General features: G+C 48.6%; 4 protein-coding genes across 4 annotated transcripts; 2 read left to right on the forward strand and 2 right to left on the reverse strand.

The window, feature by feature from the left end:
* Positions 1–1,141: 1,141 nt before the first annotated feature.
* Positions 1,142–2,953, reverse strand: KD926_011148 (uncharacterized protein; the record flags this gene model as incomplete). Its single annotated transcript, XM_053103400.1, has 1 exon — positions 1,142–2,953. The coding sequence occupies one exon, from the start codon at positions 2,951–2,953 to the stop codon at positions 1,142–1,144; it is 1,812 nt and encodes a 603-aa protein (XP_052953190.1).
* A 4,201-nt stretch (positions 2,954–7,154) lies between these two features.
* ergS lies at positions 7,155–8,663 on the forward strand (the record flags this gene model as incomplete). The annotated part of the gene is made up of 1 exon (XM_053103401.1): positions 7,155–8,663. The coding sequence occupies one exon, from the start codon at positions 7,155–7,157 to the stop codon at positions 8,661–8,663; it is 1,509 nt and encodes a 502-aa protein (XP_052953191.1).
* A 666-nt stretch (positions 8,664–9,329) lies between these two features.
* Positions 9,330–9,610, forward strand: KD926_011150 (uncharacterized protein; the record flags this gene model as incomplete). Its single annotated transcript, XM_053103402.1, has 2 exons — positions 9,330–9,339; positions 9,393–9,610. The coding sequence occupies 2 exons, from the start codon at positions 9,330–9,332 to the stop codon at positions 9,608–9,610; spliced, it is 228 nt and encodes a 75-aa protein (XP_052953192.1).
* A 641-nt stretch (positions 9,611–10,251) lies between these two features.
* Positions 10,252–12,521, reverse strand: KD926_011151 (uncharacterized protein; the record flags this gene model as incomplete). Its single annotated transcript, XM_053103403.1, has 6 exons — positions 10,252–10,840; positions 10,896–11,234; positions 11,318–11,488; positions 11,541–11,692; positions 11,746–12,333; positions 12,393–12,521. The coding sequence occupies 6 exons, from the start codon at positions 12,519–12,521 to the stop codon at positions 10,252–10,254; spliced, it is 1,968 nt and encodes a 655-aa protein (XP_052953193.1).
* Positions 12,522–14,758: the final 2,237 nt, after the last annotated feature.

The raw sequence follows: 14,758 nt of genomic DNA on the forward strand, positions 1-14,758 counted from the left end.
TTGTTGTTGACATCCACTTCCTGCCAACTCACGGTATGTGGAAATGTTCTCTTGCCCCAACTCTCGTCCTCTTGGGTCCCTCCTGTCACCCTAACTCCCTTCCAATCCAGCCCGGTCAGGACCTGCAGAGCCCTGGCTGCCGACGCAAGGAGTGCGACGTGACCTGTCCGACAGGTGGGCCGGTCCAGAGGGTCAGAGGGCCAAAGGGTAAGGGATGCCCAAGACTGTGTCCGTGTCTGTCTGACGCTGCTCCCGATGCCTCTGCTGTTCTATTTAAACCCGCCTATCGCGACCGACAGGGAGATTTATAAGCGTCGCCGACCGGGAAGTAACTGCTTTGTAGTTGTCCATACCTTACACCGTAGTTCGTCCGCTGTTCCCGCGACCAGCCTGTACACCCTACAAGCACTCCGTATAACGTAGAGTCTCACAAGGAATAGGAATATCCCCTCTGAAGTGCTATATTTAGCCGGAAAAAACATCATGAATTATCAATGTTTCGCCACGTATTTTCAGACACCACGCTATACGGTGTGCGCATCCAATCCCGTCCCATCCCGTCCGAATGGACTGAAACTATTCGAAACTATTCCAATACTTCGGCCGGTTTCCCCTGACGGACCGGGTGTCATAATCGAAAGAATGGCGCAAGATCCGCATCTGATTTCCCATCTGCAGTCTGTAAGTGTCATGGCCGAAATGGGCGTGGCGCCGTGACGGCGGTCCGATGCAGGAACGGAGTCGGTAGGCCAGGGGAGACGATGCTGCAGGAATCCACGGAGTAGACGACGGTGTCTTTTTCTGCATCCAGAGTACGGGGTGACAATCGACAGGAGACCCCACCGGTCGAGTCTAGACTTTTACGGAGATGGGGACGGAATAGTGTTGTTTTCATGTCGCGTCTATCCGAGCCAGCGGAGATATATATGTATCCGTCATACAAGCCAACACAGATCTGCTGGAAACTTCTTACCAAGAGAAAGAAGAAAGAGCTATCATGTTAAATTGGGGAGGCAAGACGAAATAAATTAACATAACACAATGGAGTATTATAGCTTGTAGCTATCCAAAACATGAGGCGCCCAAAGTCGCTGGCATACGTTCGCATGGCCACAGGTAAACAAGAACAACCGTTTCAAATTCAATCTCGCTGAATCTTGCATTCGCGTCTCTTTCTGAACATACGACCCAACAATCTCGCAGATCTTCCAGTCCCGGAATGTTTCTTCAATATCGCGATCATGATCCGATAACACGGTTTCTCATCACGGTGGCAGTGCTTGCGCTCCTTTTTGGCGTAATGTAGAGGAGATTCACCAGAATTATTGACGATCGTGGGATCAGCTCCCTTTTGGATCAGCATCTTCACAATATCCTCCCGGCCTTCCTCGGCAGCATGCGACAAGGCAGTCCGGCCGCCGGTATCTTTAACATTCACGTCCACACGTCCCGTGTCTAGGAGCGTGTTTATAACGCGATGTTCTTCATCGTAATTGAGTGATAGAACCCAGGGAGAAACACGCCTTTGAGTTGCATAAAACAACGGGGTGCGACGATAATTATCTAACGTATCGGGTTGAACAGAGGCTTGTTTCAAGAGCAGCTCGACGAGTGGCATACTGTGGATGCCAGCTGCATACGTGAGAGGTGTTCGTCCGTCGTGGTCCTTGGAGTCCGGGTCGATCCCGGAAGCCGAGAGCAGAACCTGAGCGACTTCGAGAGCTTTGTCGGCGCCAGGGGGGTATTTACCATGTTGCTTAATTGGAGAGCGACCAACGGCATATAGTGCCAAGGAGAGAGGTGTTCTGCCTTTGCCACACTGGACATTTACATCTGCATCGCCGTTCTCCAGGAGAATTTTGCACGTCGATGGTTTTCCACATGCCGCAGCGATTGATAACGCTGAATACTGAAGGTGATCTCGGCGGTTTGGATCCGCTCCATTCTGAAGTAATAGGCGGACCGTACTGTCGTGTCCGTACCTGGCCGCTGCCATGAGGGCCGTAAATCCGATCTCTGAGGGGGACTCAATATTGACCCTATAATCTTGTAGTAGTAACGTGACAGCTTGGTCATGTCTCCTACTTGCAGCCAGGAACAGGGCAGATTCCAATTTTTTGTTGACGGCGTCGGGAATAGCGCCTCTGGCGAGTAAGGTCTTCATGGCCTGAAGCTTCCCTTCTCTGGCCGCGATCATCAATGCAGTGTTACCATCGATGTCTGTGTTCTCAATATCCAGATCTTTGCACGCGAGCAATAGAGAGAGAGGCTCGGCTCGACCGTATCGGGCAGCGTCATTCAGGAACGGCGCGCGGTATGGTTGACAATGGCCGTTCACATCAATGGCGGCCTGCTCTAACATCAGCCGCATGATGTTTGTATGCCCACAACACAACGCTATCCGGAACGCTCTGTGTACAGAGAGTCCTATTTTGGCACCAGCCCCGTGACGGAGCAGTAATTCCACGAGTGACAGGTCATTCTGAGATACTGCTTTGCTGAGCGAACAGCCTTCAGTCAGATCTGCTTTTTCGATCATGCATTTCCCCGACTCGAGAAGCAGCTTGGTGATCTCGAACTGATGCGTAGCAATGGCCATTGACAGCGGCGGTCTTTGGTCGATAGGATCTACGCAGAGGTTTGGATCGCCACCGTATCTCAGTATCTTTTCCACCGTACCTGCTTGTCCCCTGCTAATCGCCCATACTAACGCCGAACCGGCATAATGGATGATGTTATGCCGGTAGAGATCGGAGGTAAGGAGGTCTTGCAGACGGCGGCTGCATCGACTGAAGTTGTTGATGTCTTTCTCGAGGGTGAGAAAATGGCAGATGAAAAGGATTAACTCATTTGGAAGATCAAGCAGGAAGAAGAATTCCGTTAGTGGTTTGGTGCGAAGAAGACTGAGACGTCGCAGAAGACGATTGCGTCGGGAGATCTTGTCGGGACTCATGGTGGGAAAATGTGAGGAATGACTAAATGATAGAGAGGATGTGGAGTTGAGTTGGTTGAGACCATGAGATTATGCAGGGAGGGTTAGAGTCATCGGTTGGAGTCATTCCGTGACATTAACAAAGGCTGACGTCCATGCCTCCTTCACATTGACTCAAGATGACACAACACGTACCGCGGTGCAGAAGAAGGGTGAAAAAGTAAATATAAAGCGTGTTTTCCCGGAAACCTTCGACAACAAAACGATTTAGCCTTCTACCTGTCGTGAACATTGCTGGGCTAGCATCTGTGCCTTTGAGATAAACAAATAGAGAAGCACACCTACGATTTCTTGACGCAAAGATAACAATGGGAGCAGCTGTTAAAAGCGCGATCTAATTACCTGGAGTAAATGTGACTAGATTTCGATATTACACTTATTGCAAACTGTCTAGCAGAAGCAGACTCAGTCAATAGATTTACAGTAAATTCTCGTGCCTCACGAATTATTTGACTTGGTCGTTATAGGGCTTTTGAAAAAACCAGTAGCAACAGGCCACTGATTCCGACAAAAGGCGCCAATGAAGGGTTAAAATAGATTTCGTACGGTCTCGTGCAAAATGTTTGAGAAAGTTGAAACTATGCTTAAACGAAAGCGACATCTAGCCTGAAGGTATCGTGTGCAGAATATCCTTCTCTGTACGAGGGCTAGAATTTCTAAACCGTTGAGAAAGGAGCAAATTTCCGCCATAAGAGCGGGCACAACATTCATCGAGCACTGGATAGAGCCTCGGTGAGACCCGGAATTCCTGTGATTGAATATTAGAATCCTTACTACAAACCATCCCGTTCTTTTGTGTGACAACACTGGGTCAAAACAAGATGCAGAAAGTCCTATCCAAGGTATAAGTCTGCCATGACATCGATAGTCCCTCATGATGGAAGTGAACTTCCGTTGTCGGAGCACATCGAAAACCGAACAACCGTAGCTACATGAACACAGGAAAATGAATACTTAGATTCCGAAGAACATAGGGAAGCCCTAGTTTGTGCCAGGAGAGAAAAAAATCCGAGAGGTCAATGCAAATGATCACCAGGACTCGACAAATCCGGGAAATGTACGACTTCCAGACATGGGAGACAGATACCCCTGCAGCCAACATGTAACTCCGTGCGTAGAGCTACAAAAGGTGCGTGGATTTAGGAATCAAGCACCTTCTTTTGGTCCAACCAGCAAAGACATCAGTTAAACTAGGTCTATTTGGGGTCGCATTGTGAGATGGCCGAGGATCTCGCGGAAGCCAGAATCCAGCCACTCAGATCCTTACCATGGCCTCATGGCCCGACTCCAAGACTTTGCAGCGCACAGGTTAGACTGAATGATCATGGGCGGGGGTATCGCAGGCCTGGTTGACCAATAACGACCCAGCGACCGAGAGAATCTCTTAGTTGACGTTGTAGAAGTCGGACCAGCAGCTCAGGAGAGACTAGCCATCTATCCCTCCGAAAGCTACGGTGAGGCACTAGAAAGTGAGTATGACAGGAGTCCGGTCTCGGCGGGCGTATCATCTCATGTCCTCGAAGAGACCTAGGCGGCACGAGCTCGCTGGACCATATGCCGTGGAATCGAAGCAACAGAGAAGACAAGGATACCTTGGCGGAAATGGAGATTGAGAGAGATGGGAATGGGAGGATCCTCTGTATGTCCTCTTTTATAATAGATGAACGCGAAAAAGCACTGATGCAGTGCTAGAGAGTTTCCCAAACGCAGCGACACGCCTGTAATTTTTCACATCAAGAGATATATCGCTCATACTATCAATCCGATGTCCAAGGGACCCCTGAACACGTGCAAAAAGGACATCACGGAACATCCCGGCGCAGAAATTCTGGCATGATGCATAAAACAGTCTCAACCTGCAAACCAGTCATAGAGTGCGAGGGCGATCAAGGAGTGACAGTCGTTTGATTTCGTTGCGACGACCAGGTCACGAACGTTTCAGCGTCCAGAGCGATTGGTATCTGTGCTGGGAGCATCCAGTCGTCGCAGTTGCCGGGGCTATCCGGAAAAGGGAGTCGAGGAGGCCTGGATGCTGCTGGGTTGCTTGAAAAGACCAGAGAACCCGAAGGCTGGAGAGAATGTACAGAATTCCCCGAGTGAGTATCATCTCCATATTATCTTCCGGGGATGCCAATAGGGCAGTGACTGCCACGATATTCGTAGTCGACCTGTCGTTGCGAATGTGAGGTGACTTCTTAATGACTGAGTTGTGCAAATCCGCAGGTAATGCGAACGAAACATCTTGCACTATCCCTGAGCAGTTCTCTCCTGTTCAATAGTGTATTACCCTTTGTCTTTGTCCACATCTATGTCGTTGAAGGAACTTTAAGTATGCGATCGTGAGCAGTATCAATAGCACAGTAAATGGGCCTCCGGCGGGACAAGATCGTCGCTCACCAGTTACAGGCCGAGAATCGTCCAAGTCAGGTTGGATATCTGCTCGATACCAAACACTAAAGCTCATGATCGCCATTGAAACCGGATAAAAGACGTGGCACCATGCTGCAGATGCTGCAGTATCCATTCTCCCGAGGGTCGATCAGCATCATCAGGGCTGAAACGGTTGATCACTCTTCGATGATATGATTGAATGACAAAATTTCCTCAGACCTGGCGGAAAGGACCAGAAACTTGATAATTTGGCTTCAAAGGTCGGGGTTAGAATATGTGCAACAAAACCGCTGTTGCGCATGATTAGGGCCGCATGACATTGACTGCTTTACAACGGAGGTTCTCTCGGAACAATCGGTGTATTCCGATGCAGGATCATCAACTAGTAACCATCGGAACGTGCGCGATAGGCGGAAAACAGGGCAAAAAAGGGGACCGGGTGGATCATCAACCGCAGGTATACGGGACCCGAGGACTCCGCAGGGCCGATGTAAGCACATGCCGTTGTAGGTTGGCGCTCATAATCAGGCAACAGTGTATGCATTCGCAGAAAGGCCGGCGGCTAAGGATTCTTGAAAGATATCGGTCGGAGTCCGCGGACTAGTAAAGCTTGAATGCGTTAGGTAACGAGGTGCATGGTGATTGAGCTCCTTGTTAGCGTGGCAGTAGTTTGAAACCTCTGATAGGAGCGTTTGAATTGGACAGGGTCTCATTAATGGGTTAGGCTGTTGGAGGCTTTATCTCTACATTACTAAGAACAGAGGGAAGGTGAGAAATATCTCTGCTACAGTTGGTGATGGGGGATGTCAAGTAGGGCGAGCTAGAGGAGACAATAAACACGACACAACAAAGAAGCTGAAACCGTGAAAGGGCTGAAATATGCAGCAAAACTAGAAGGAAAAGAGACCCTTACGGCGGGAGGTTTACTGCATTCATCGTAGCGTCTGGCCCACTGGACTGAAATTTCCCATTGCTGAGTAGTTCCATGGCCCGCATCCGGACTGATCTCATACTCCACTCCGGCGGGTCTGGCTCTCCATCAGCCTAGATGCCCTCTGCAAGGCTTGGTGCGTGAGCTTAATTCTGCTGCCTGAATTGCCTACTGCAAGGATGACACGCCGAAAATGAAGTAGGTCTAGACGGCTGATGCTGGCTGCTCGTGTTACCACCCTTGACGGCATGTACCGTACAAAGAATGGGATAGGATCAGATCCTGCTCGTCAAGAGGGTGGAATAGAGAAAGGATCAACGAAAATAAACCAATAATCAAAGAAAAGAAAACGGAAAATAAAGAGACGAAAAAAATAACATGGAAGAAAGAACGAAAGGACGAAAGAAACAAGCGGAAAATCCACTCTTTGGTCACAACCCACGCGCCGACAGCGCAATCTATGACCAAACATTAGACCAAAATGCTACACCCCATTGGATCAGAATGACATGACACTATCCGTGAGCTAGCCAACGGCACAGCGAGCGCCACCCGGCCTCAGAGCCCAACTCAAAGGTCCCTTCGGAAGGGCCTGCTATTACGGAATAATCCAGGACTGCTGAATGCGACTGCCTAGGGGCTGCAGGTCCCTGATCTGGCTAGTGAGGGTACATGTCTATCATAATATATAGGGGTTGGATCATTCCGCGCGTGGGCCGCCCTCGGTTCAACTGCGTCATGTTTTCCTCACACACCCTTTAATAAAAACTGCTACCCATCCTTAAGGCTTGTGCTTTTGGTTCTGAGTACATCTATCCTTCCCTCTTGCGTGACATCGAAATGGCTGCCTCAGCATGCGAGGAGCGACCTGTCCAGTCGGGGAAAGGTAGGAGCAAGCAGCCACGGCAGACCAAGGCGATGAAAAAAGGGCTATTGCTTGACAGCGTGGGTCCATCATTGTTACGCACACTCGATTCATATCCTATACCGCATTTCTTCCACGATAACTGCGAATTACTCCCTCCAACAGACAATTTCTTATCCGCTCCTCAACATCATCCAAGACTTAGTCGCAGCACCAGTAGTGAGAACGGTAGCAGCGACAGCAGTCGTACTCTCGTCGATCACATTCCAGGATCAGATACACCATCCGACCATACTCTGGGTGCATCGGGCTACCCAAAATTGCGCGAGCGACGAAGCTTGCCGTTTCTCAGACGCAGACCTCGATCCTGTACGAAAGCCCCCAAGCACGACCCTGACTTCAGCACACGACAAATTGTAGAAGCCCTAGCACTGCGATATGGAACTGTTTCACACATGGGCATGCTTGACCGCAGCTACCGATTCTTTGTCAACAAATCCCACATCGCCGCCATCTGCTACAAAATAATCAACCACGTCGCCATCGTGAGCGGCGACCCTCTCTGCGAGTACACTCGATTCGATAGCGTCCTCGATGAATTCGCAACTTACCGAAAAGAACACTCGTTAGATATCGCTTTCATGGGGGCAAGCGAAGCATTCGCTAAATACGCGCGGCAACGGAACTGGAACACAATGCAATTCGGGGTAGAGCGAGTCCTGAACCCTTGCACCAACGACGTCCTTCTCGAACGTAGCAGCAAGCGAGTCATCACCCAAAACCGACAGCTCCTGAACCCAGATAAAGGCGGCATAACACTGGGTGTATACGTTCCCGCCTCCGGAGAAGATACAGCATTTCAAGCCGAGCTGATGTCTATATACGACTCCTGGCGCGAACAGCGCAACCAAAGCAGAACGACTTCCCAAGCATTCATCACCGTCTATAATCCCTTCGACTACCCCAACCTCATGACATTCATATATACTCGCGCTGCCGACGGCACGGTGAACGGGTTCGCTGCCCTACGACGCATCGGCACACACAACGGCTACCACATCGACCCTTGCATCGCAGCACCCGGCGCACCGAAGGGGATATCCGATCTGCTCAACTATGCGGCGATGGCGCTCCTCCACCATATAAACATCTCCTACCTCAGTCTGGGATACGAGCCCCTTACCGAGCTAGGCGAGGTGACCGGCATGTCACCGACCTTGGAGCGACTCACTCGGTCCTTATATCACCACACGTACCAACGATTGCCAATCCACGGCAAGAAGGCATACCATGACAAGTTACGGCCCGACCCATGTCAAGAATCGGGACTTTATGTCATCTTCCCTGCAGGAATGCCGGGCGTGCGACAGATGGTTGCGATGGCACACATGGCCAATATAAGTATCCGGAAGTTGATTCGGACAAAGGCCGAAAATTCTCCGGGCGACTTCGGGAGACAGAATGAAGTCAAGGACGAAAAGTAACTCGCGAGGGTTTCGTTCCTAGCTGCTGGTCAGCGTTGCTTCGTGGTACTTGAGCAAGGTAGCATGGGTATCTTTGGCGGGATGCATAGTGTGAACGGATGTTTGTATTATAAATTTTCCATTATTTTCATGTTCATGTTTATTGCGCATACCTGTACGATAGAACCTTTCACTTATTCTTTTTTTTATAACCAATAATTCTAGTCGATTTCATTGATCTGGTCGGGTCGGTTCGCATTTAATGATCGGAGTTTCCATGATGGGTTGGGGTGAAACAACACACTCTCTCCTGCATTGCGATCCCCCATGTCTGCTTGCCAATTTATCTATGAGAAAGATACTGAACATTTCCAAAGCCGAAAAGAGACATGTAGGCATGATTAGTCACGAAGCACAAATGTCTAGAAACTCCATCCCGGACAAAGGCGCAGAACCAATAACATCTCCACCCAAAGAAGGTTACGAGGAATGACGTCCTCCACTCTCGGATGGACGGATTTGTGAATAGAAACCAACCACTGTGAGATGCTATTGTGATAATGTGGATCTTTTCATGACGTACCAATGTCTGTATTACTTCCTATTTAAAGGGAGGGACGGGCGCTGGTAATCGAAGTTTAAGACCCAATATCATAAAACCTCCACACAAACAGACACGAACACATCATGCCCGACCGTAAGGCCCAGTTACCATACTCTTCCAGAACCAATCAAGCTAATTGAACCCAGAATCGCAACAGCCCCACCAAAGCTTCATGGACAGAATGTTCCACCACCACCAAACCCGGCAGAACGAAGAAAGACAGCAGCAACAGCCGCAGCAGCCCGGCCAAAGTCAGATGCAGGATGCGGAGAAAAAAGAGAGCGAGGTTGACAAGTTCAAGAATTACATTGAGGAAGATGAAGAAATGGAGCGGGAGCAAGGATCTTATGGAGGATTGATGTAATGATAGCAAGCCCCCTTGAAGATGGACTGGGTGGTGGTTGCTCATGTGTAAATTTACCATTGTTGGTGGATGTTTTATCTTTATGAACGCTCAGAGTGCTTTGTATTTACAAATATAAACTCGTTACCGTCAGGTATCAGACATGAACTGTTCGATACATGGATTACCATTTGTTGGGTTTCTGTTACCCGGTTAAGACTTACAGTTGATCGGCTGTCAAATATTCATGGCATATCGAGTGAATGGCCATTTGGCAAAGCAAACCAATAGAATCAAGGCCGAAACAAAGCTGTTCATATGTCTACTGGAACTTAATCGGATGATTCGATTTTGATGGCATTAGGTGTCAACTCTATTACTTGGAGAATCGGTTAATCATGTCCAAAGGTCAAGGCGCCCGAAATAATGGTCTTGAATCGTTGGTCTAGTCGTGGCCTACCTAAGATTATGACGACTAGAACATATAATGGCTGTTCGCAAGTGATTGCGAGGTCAATTACTGAAATGGTTTTATATAAAATCTTGACTAATTTGGGGCGTGGGGAAAGTGCTGGAAACTTGCTTTGACATAATAAGCTGCAGAATGGTGAGAAATGCGCATTCAAGTCATTAAACTAGAAGTCATGATCAACTGTCCTAACCTATAATTTTGTATCATCCTCTTTATACTCTTCTCCATCTTCCATGTCTTTTGATAGATCTAGATCATCCCACCGGGCGAGAAAGAGGTCCAGCTCTGCCTCACCGAGATTCTTCTCTCCTAGAACGGTGATCGCGACATTGGGATATAAACTGCTGAATCGTTTACGCTCGTGCAGTTTCCACGTCTGGGATGTGAATTCATGAAAAAGACCGCTTGTCTCGGGAGGAAGCGCAATGCCTTTCAGCTGCGCGGTAAGTTGAACAAGACGCAGCATCCCTTTAGCCAGCAACCATCGTCGGGAGAGGGCACAGAGGATGATACAGAGATCTACGAATGCTTCGGCACTCTTGTCATCATCGAGCCCCTCCAGAAGAATGAATAGAGCCAGGTTGGCGTATTGCGCGTAGTTTAACGGCATCAAATTTGTGGACCATCGAGAACGGTGAGAACTGAGGATGTCACGGATGTGTTGTGCAGCAGAATGGCGAAGATACCGTGCGTGATCAATAGATATCATCGGCATTTCTTCGTCGGGCAGGTGTTTGATAAACCCAAATATCGTCGCGTTAGCCGCGTGGTACTTCATGCTGTGATATTTCGATTAGCACGCACGATACCCGTGGGGATAGCGACCACCCTTACTGCATATCCATCACGTCGGGCGTACTCTCGCATTCAAGGGTGATGCATTCTGGGATGTGTAGAGACCATTGCCTGAGGTCTCGATAGAAACTATCCACCGTATTTTCAACATCGGGATAGTGAGACGGCCCGTGCTCCTTAAAGAAATAGGCGGGGATATTGAATATAATCGATTGGAGATCAAAAGACGCTTGCTTAACGCAGTTCATTTGTCCGCGGACAGGATCTGCAATCAGAGGATACGGCATCCATGTATCATCGTGTTTGTGGTCTGGAAGAAAGGGACCCAAATCAGGTTTCTTCATTACCAGCGGCTGTTGGAGCATCAAGGTAGCAGTTCTACCGCAAGTGACCAGTTAGAAAATGCTATTTCATCCCATAAACGAGGTCTTTACGCACGAGGTCTTTAGGTCTTTACGCACGAGGTGAGGCTGAACAAGCCGAGAACCGCCGTATCAAGCGCTCGTCTCATTTCCTGTCGGTGTTCGGCTTTCGCAATGAGATGCGACCGTCTCGCAAGGATTTGGCGCGTGCTGTCGCCAATTTCGACTAGATATTTCCAACCGAGTCGGTCCTTGCCCATCATGCAGGAACTTGAGCCATGGTCAGATCAAAGTTGGAACACCCTTCTAAATTCGAAAATACCTTGTGTACAGGGCTGCGAGGCCTTGGACGCTAGTTAAGCTCACTCTACCTTCTTGCTGGCTAAGGAGATCCCTGGCCTCATTATAAAAATGCAGACCCTTGGAAGTAGGGTCACCTTCTGTTGCCATTGCCTCGGGCCAGTTTGAGATCCACTGTTATATAATGTCAATCACTGTTGGAAGAGGAGTGGTCGTATTTTTCTTACGCATGCGACAGAAAGTATAGAATTGACCAGGAGCGGAGAGCAGAATTCCGACTCCAGTTTGCCCGACTTCATAGCCTCGAGAAAAAGATCCTGGTCAATCCAGTTCAGAGCTTGGTGCTCCAGGAGAAAGTAAAGAGAAATCAGATGAGATACAAAGTCGTTGTCATTGGTGACTGAAGTCCACGGGTGAGCAGGAACACGGTGGACTGGAATATCTGTTAATCGTTGGATATTCATTAGGTATTGACGAGCGCTAGGAGTAAGAAACGGCGCGGTTTGGACATCGGTCTCGGACTTTTCGGCACACGGTGAATGCTCTTTTGAGACTTCGCGCTCGTCTTGGTCGGTCATGAACGATCGAAGGTCGTCAATGGTGGCATCGCTGCGGATCAGGTTCATAGTTACGGAGATGTGAAGCCTGTCTTCTTCGCGAAGGGCCTCCATCAGTTGTATGAGGAGTTCTCGATCCTTCTCCAGGGAGCTTAACCGACGCTTGATTAGAATCTTTCGGCGTTCGTCACTGTCTTCGTCGACCACGCATGGGGTCTTGGTCTGGATACATCGTTGGCAAGGGATACCGCCGAAACACTAGACCAAATCCCCGGTCAGCGCAGTGATTTTGGGGAAAGCGGAACGGGAATTGATACTTTAGTTTTCTTTGACTGGCATCTGATACACGCCCTGGAAACATTCTGTCGCCTCGGGAGTTGGGGATTCGAAGCTGCGATATAATTCTGCCTCGCCGGAGCGAGCGATCGCAGGCGAGGTTGAAACATCGTGCACGATGCCCGGAATGTAGGAAAATTGAACGTTGACAGGACCTCTGCGATCGCAACCCTGATTTTAAGATAATAACGCGATGTTCGAGGTTGACATGGCGGGAAAAAGCGCCCGACAACTTCTGTTATGAGAGGCGGGAAATCCTCGATCGACAACGCGCTAACGGGCACAAGCAAGAATCGGACTTCTAAACCGGTTTGTGAAAGTGGTGTGAGTGGCTGGAGAATATCTCCTCGCCGGATAAACCCACTTGGCACATGCCATGGATCCTCTGCTGTCCGCTGCGCCGTTGGATAGGTTAAGGGATGTTGATCCAGACGGTGCTGAAATCAGGGAAGAATATACCGGGTCGTCGGAGGCCAGAGAATGCAAGTCAATAGCCCGCCTCCCTTTCTTACGGGGTACGAGTGTACTTTGTGTCTGACTTGACCCAATATGCCGATTAATGGGGCCGGGAAAACGGGAAGCATTACGGTCTACCCCGGACACAGTAGAGTAATAGTGACCTCATGACCAGTGTCTTCTTGCTCTGTTCGATGATTGGAAGCTGAATCTGGACCGGTACGGAGTAGTAGCCTAGTACTCCGTAGTGGATGCGAAGATCGTTGACTTATACTGTACATACCGCAGATCCGCCTATGATAAATGAGGCCATTGTTATCATTCAATTCATTCCTCGGCAGCACGTCATTAGACGTTTCCGCCGGAGGAAAGTCTTGACAGAAAGGTTCACTGCGATATCCTCTAGTGGTTGTTGCAAGGTCGTCACTTTGTTGCGTTAAATCGATCAATTTAGCAAAATCATATTAACTTTCGTCCCTAAAACAGGTAAATTAATGCAAATAGAAGATATCATACAGCGTCAAAAGTGGAGTTCGAAGATTACTGCCCTTTTTGCTCAATTGCAAGCCTGTTGGCGCCGGTAACTAAATTGATTATGGATAGTCATAATGAGCTCATGCATTCATTGTCGGCCACTTTTCGTGACACAAGCTCAAATAATGCTGCAATGGTGCGCTGGCAACATAGGGAGGCTGCTATGTATCCTCTAGCTGGACTGCATACGATTTTATGTTCCTTGACTTTCAATCTGTCCACATCCTTGCGGTTTTCCAGACTCTGCTAGTGAGATTTACACTAGTGATATTACTTGGACATCAAAACGCGACAAATGGAGAGCAAAGAACGGAACTCACGGAGCACTTTACCTTGAAAATGTCAGTTCATACCCCACCAAAACCCTTACGGAGACATTCCACAAGGGTCACACCGAGCGCTATTATTGGCCGACCAGACCGACCTTCTTTGTGTCCTAAGGTTAAATCCAACGTCCGGTATGAGCCCCTTGAGTCAGAGGGTGCATTTGGTGGCATTATATAAACGCCCCTTACCATTATCACACCAAACAGTATGGATGAGGGGTCGTTATCCCTTGATAACTGGGTATAATCACACGTAGAACCCCCTGTTTGGATGATGGTGAATGCGAACGCATACTCCGAGTAATTTTTTAAACCCATTTCAAATGATGGAAATTATACTTCGTAAGAGTGGCCAGGGAAGACAGCAAGGGCTTCTATAATGTGGGTCAGGAATTTGTACATCGATCTAAGGTCATCTGTGTTGGCGCAAATGGTCTCCTGTCGAGTTCGGCGCCATTTGTCCCCGGTGTCTCAGCCAATCTCCAAACCGAAAACAAAACCTACGCCGATTGGGACTAGATTCAAGCGTTAGGGGCACACCCGGGCACCCCCACCCCTCCCCTCCTCCCCTCCCAGAATCTCCCCTATAGAAGGTGGAGAGTGAATTGCGACCCACATGCCATGTCAAGGGAAGTCAATGCCAATGTTCAATTTAGGCATTCGACCCAAAGAAGCGGGATACCTAAATTGGATTGCATTGCATCCCTTGCGTCGCCATTGAGGTGTTCAGTTGAACCTCGGGAGCGATAAAGAAAGACAATAACTTTACTCTGGAGTACTTATTGGCGGTGTAGCTATTTATCAAATTTGTACTTCGGCTTTTTTGTTTAAACTTAGAGCATCGTGCACTGTTTATGTCAATTTATGTCTCAAATCTTTGCAAGGTGTAGACCATAATATATGTACATAGAGTAAGCACTATAAGCAAATCTAGACTTCTATTGTTGAGTAATTTCAAAGGAGTACAGAGTAGAAGTGCCGTTGTGACACTGGGTTGCAATCGCTATACTAGTTTACATATCTTTCTGTTG

Source organism: Aspergillus affinis, assembly GCF_023601865.1.
Source record: "Aspergillus affinis strain CMG 70 chromosome Unknown NODE_90_length_157425_cov_88_179500, whole genome shotgun sequence".
NCBI lineage: Eukaryota > Fungi > Ascomycota > Eurotiomycetes > Eurotiales > Aspergillaceae > Aspergillus > Aspergillus affinis.